Source organism: Gavialis gangeticus, unplaced genomic scaffold, assembly GCF_001723915.1.
Source record: "Gavialis gangeticus isolate Ggan-Ray unplaced genomic scaffold, GavGan_comp1, whole genome shotgun sequence".
NCBI classification, from domain to species: domain Eukaryota; kingdom Metazoa; phylum Chordata; order Crocodylia; family Gavialidae; genus Gavialis; species Gavialis gangeticus.
The window spans coordinates 64,930,656-64,933,770 of record NW_017729032.1 but is presented as its reverse complement, the minus strand read 5'-3'; the positions used below and the strand labels follow the sequence as shown (position 1 = coordinate 64,933,770).

At 44.5% G+C, this 3,115-nt stretch overlaps 1 protein-coding gene across 2 annotated transcripts in view; it reads right to left on the bottom strand.

The window, feature by feature from the left end:
- The window catches only part of RCBTB2 (RCC1 and BTB domain containing protein 2), a 72,186-nt gene that overhangs the window by 56,911 nt on the left and 12,160 nt on the right, over positions 1–3,115 (bottom strand). For both annotated transcript variants that reach the window (XR_002098993.1, XM_019525067.1), the window contains exons 2-3: positions 2,089–2,247; positions 1,476–1,626 (exon numbers count right to left, since the gene is read on the bottom strand). Coding sequence is in view for 1 of the 2 variants with exons in the window: in XM_019525067.1 (XP_019380612.1) it covers positions 1,476–1,626; positions 2,089–2,247 (310 nt within the window). In the remaining variant the exon portion in view is untranslated. The remainder of the gene's footprint in view (positions 1–1,475; positions 1,627–2,088; positions 2,248–3,115) is intronic.

Here is a 3,115-nt window from a genome sequence, read left to right as displayed (position 1 = left end):
GAGGTTTTTGGGGAGAAACCAAGGTGGCTTTCTGCCACAGTGGAGATGGGGGGAGGGTGGGAGGGAGTGAAGATGCTCTGGGAGAGCAGAAGCAGAACAGCACAAACTGACAAATCTGTCCTGCTGGGTGCCAGAGCCAGGAGACTTTTCCTTTCCCTCATGGGGAGAGTGAGCAGAGCACTGTGGGATGTTGGAGGACCCTGTGGCACTCTACAGAGCATGAATGTGTAACAAGAAGTGAAGCACTTCTAAATAGAACCTCATTCCAACAGGTACTCTTGGAGTGCTTTGCCTGTTTTTGGAGAGCTTCAAAGGGCATGGGAAGGAATGGGAATTCAGACACAGGAGGGGAGCTGCGGTTCAGACACAGCCTTCAGCTCAACATTTCTTACTGGCTAGCTCTAGATGGTCCAGGAGCTTAGCCTGAATTTTGAATTCTATTCTGAAGGCCAGACACCTAAAATGTAGATACTTCCTTCATTGGATCTTGCCCTATATGATATAGTTGGTTATGGAAGTAAGCAACTGGACTTGATGGTGCAAAAAGTCACTTCTTATTCTAGTTTCTAACTCAGGTCTTTCACACTTAATGAGGACAAGTGAAGTGGACATTAGCGGTGCACCAATATATCGGTTGGTTATCAGACTGGCACTGATAAGAGGAGAAAACATGTTATCGGCTATCAGCTTTTTTTGGTTGTTGTAGCTGATAATTATGGCTGCATGCTCCAGGCACCCTGGTGAGTACAGTCTGGTCCCCATGCCCCACCACCAACCTGAGCCCACAGCAGACTACAGGTCCCAAAGGAAGGAGGAGGCAGTGCCAGGGAGCACTGGCAGGGTGCTGTGCTCATCAACAAAGGGACCATTACTGGCTTCTGCTGCTGCTGCTGCTGCTGCTGCCGCCATGGCAACACTGCATGTACACCAGGGCTCTGCAGAGATGTTGGGCTGTGCACAGATGGGGTAAGGCACTATGTGAGGGACTTTCCGCTCCACCAGGCACCTTTGCAAAAGTGGCTTCTCCCCAGTGACCATAAGAGCTCGGCTGCACAGGGCCCACCAGCACTGAGGCAGCAGGGTGCTTTGGGGCTCCAAATGCACTTAGCACCACTGTCCATGTGAAGGTCTGCCCTGCCTACCCGGGACAGGAGCATGCATGGGGACGGGGGCTGCAGGTAGCAGCTGTGAGCGAGGGGGCAACATGCATGGGAATAAGGTGGTCACTGTCTTCCTCATCAAGGGCAGGAGCAGGCAGGAGGTGAGTGCATGTGTTACAAATGCAAAACAAACAAAAAGAGGTTATTGCCAGTAATTTAAAATGCCTTGCACCCTTACTAAATATCAGTTATCAGATCAGCAGCAGCTGATATAGTTTTTTAATCAGTCAGCTATTGGTATAGGCCAAGAAAAACTTTATCGGTGCACTCCTAGTGGACATATTTTAAATCTATAACATTAACATCATATATTACCTGCAGTAGCAAGAACAACATGTGGACCACTTCCATAGCTCAGGCAGGCTATCCTTTTGCCACATAAAGCATCTAATCTCCGAGGTTCAATAGTACTTTGAATATCACCAGTTCCCAAACATCCACTGCTGTTTGTGCCAAGACCAAAAACCTGTTAAAATATTATTTGGAACGTAGCAAGTTATTATTTATTACAACATTAGTTTAAATAAAACAAAGGAACCAGTCCTCAAGAGACATATTACTTCTTAAATAAATAACCTGTTACTTCTCCTCTGTCCAGTACCGTAATTCTGGCCTTCATAAGAATCTTCACTGAATTAATGGATCAAATATGTATCATATAATAACCCACTAACAGGGCCATCCCTAGCGGTAGGCGAATCAGGGCAACTGCCCTGGGCCTTGTGCTTTGGTGGGGCCCTGTGGAGCTGGGCAGAGCAGCCGCAGCAACTCTGCACTGCTGCCGGTTTCACATTTGGCCACTCGGCAGTCCCCACCGAATCTGCCACCGGCTTCCTTGCATCCGGGGGTGGGGACCCGCACAGGCTGATTTGCCCAGGGCCCTGCTCAGGTAGTCTCTGACAACTAATATACACTTTTTGATAAATACCTCATTATTTTCAGTTGTATATAGCACTTCATTACCAGCACTGCCAAACACACAGGCTTGACGAATTAACTTCAGTTCTTCTTGAGAGCAGAGAGAAAAAATTGGCCATTTCCCAACATCCAGCATCTTCAGGGCTGACAAAAAAGTGCTTTGTGTCACCTGATAAATTAAAAGGAAGGAACCTGTTCAATATTGTACAGTAAAAAAGTTAAATCAAGAGAAAAATATATTACCTGCTTGGTCAATCGTAAAACACTATTTTATTTTAAGAATAACATTTGAAAAACAGTGATTTAAAAAGATAACAGGAGCTAACATTAAAACCATACCATGATACAAAAAGAAAGACTTAAAAAAAATTAGAGAATAGTAGCTACTTTTGTCTCCAGTATTTGAAATATACTTTAAGGGAAATTTAACTTCCTTCCAAACTGGGAAAACTATCATTTTTAGAGACCTAGCTAAGTTTAGTGTTATGTTTATGGGTTTAAACATCATAAAGAAACTGTACTGAGGGCACAGGACTGAACCATCCCAATGTGCAGGAAATTAGAAAGTATGGCAGAAGACCAGGTTGGCTTAGTGAGGAACTCTTCACTAAGCCAAAACACAAAATGGAAGCTTATAAGAAGTGGAAACTTGGACAAACAACTAGGGAGGAGTATAACAGTATTACTCAGGCATGCAGGGATGAAATCAGGAAGGCCAAAACACAATTTAAGTTGCAGCTAGCAAGGGATGTGAAGGATAACAAGAAAGGTTTCTACAAGTATGTCAGCGACAAGAGGAGGATCAGGGAAACCGTGGGTCCTTTACAGGGCTGTGTGAATCAGCACCGTTTTGTTTTGACTTCCATTTCACCAGGACAGTGTTTTGTTTAGAGTTTTGTTTCATTACGAAACAGCTGTTCCGTTTCATTTTATTGAAACTGTTTTGACGTTTCGCCCGTAGACTATAATGAGGAAGTACGAAACTGCCTATAACTTTGTCAGTTCTTGCCTAATTCAGATGAAACTTGCAGGGATGA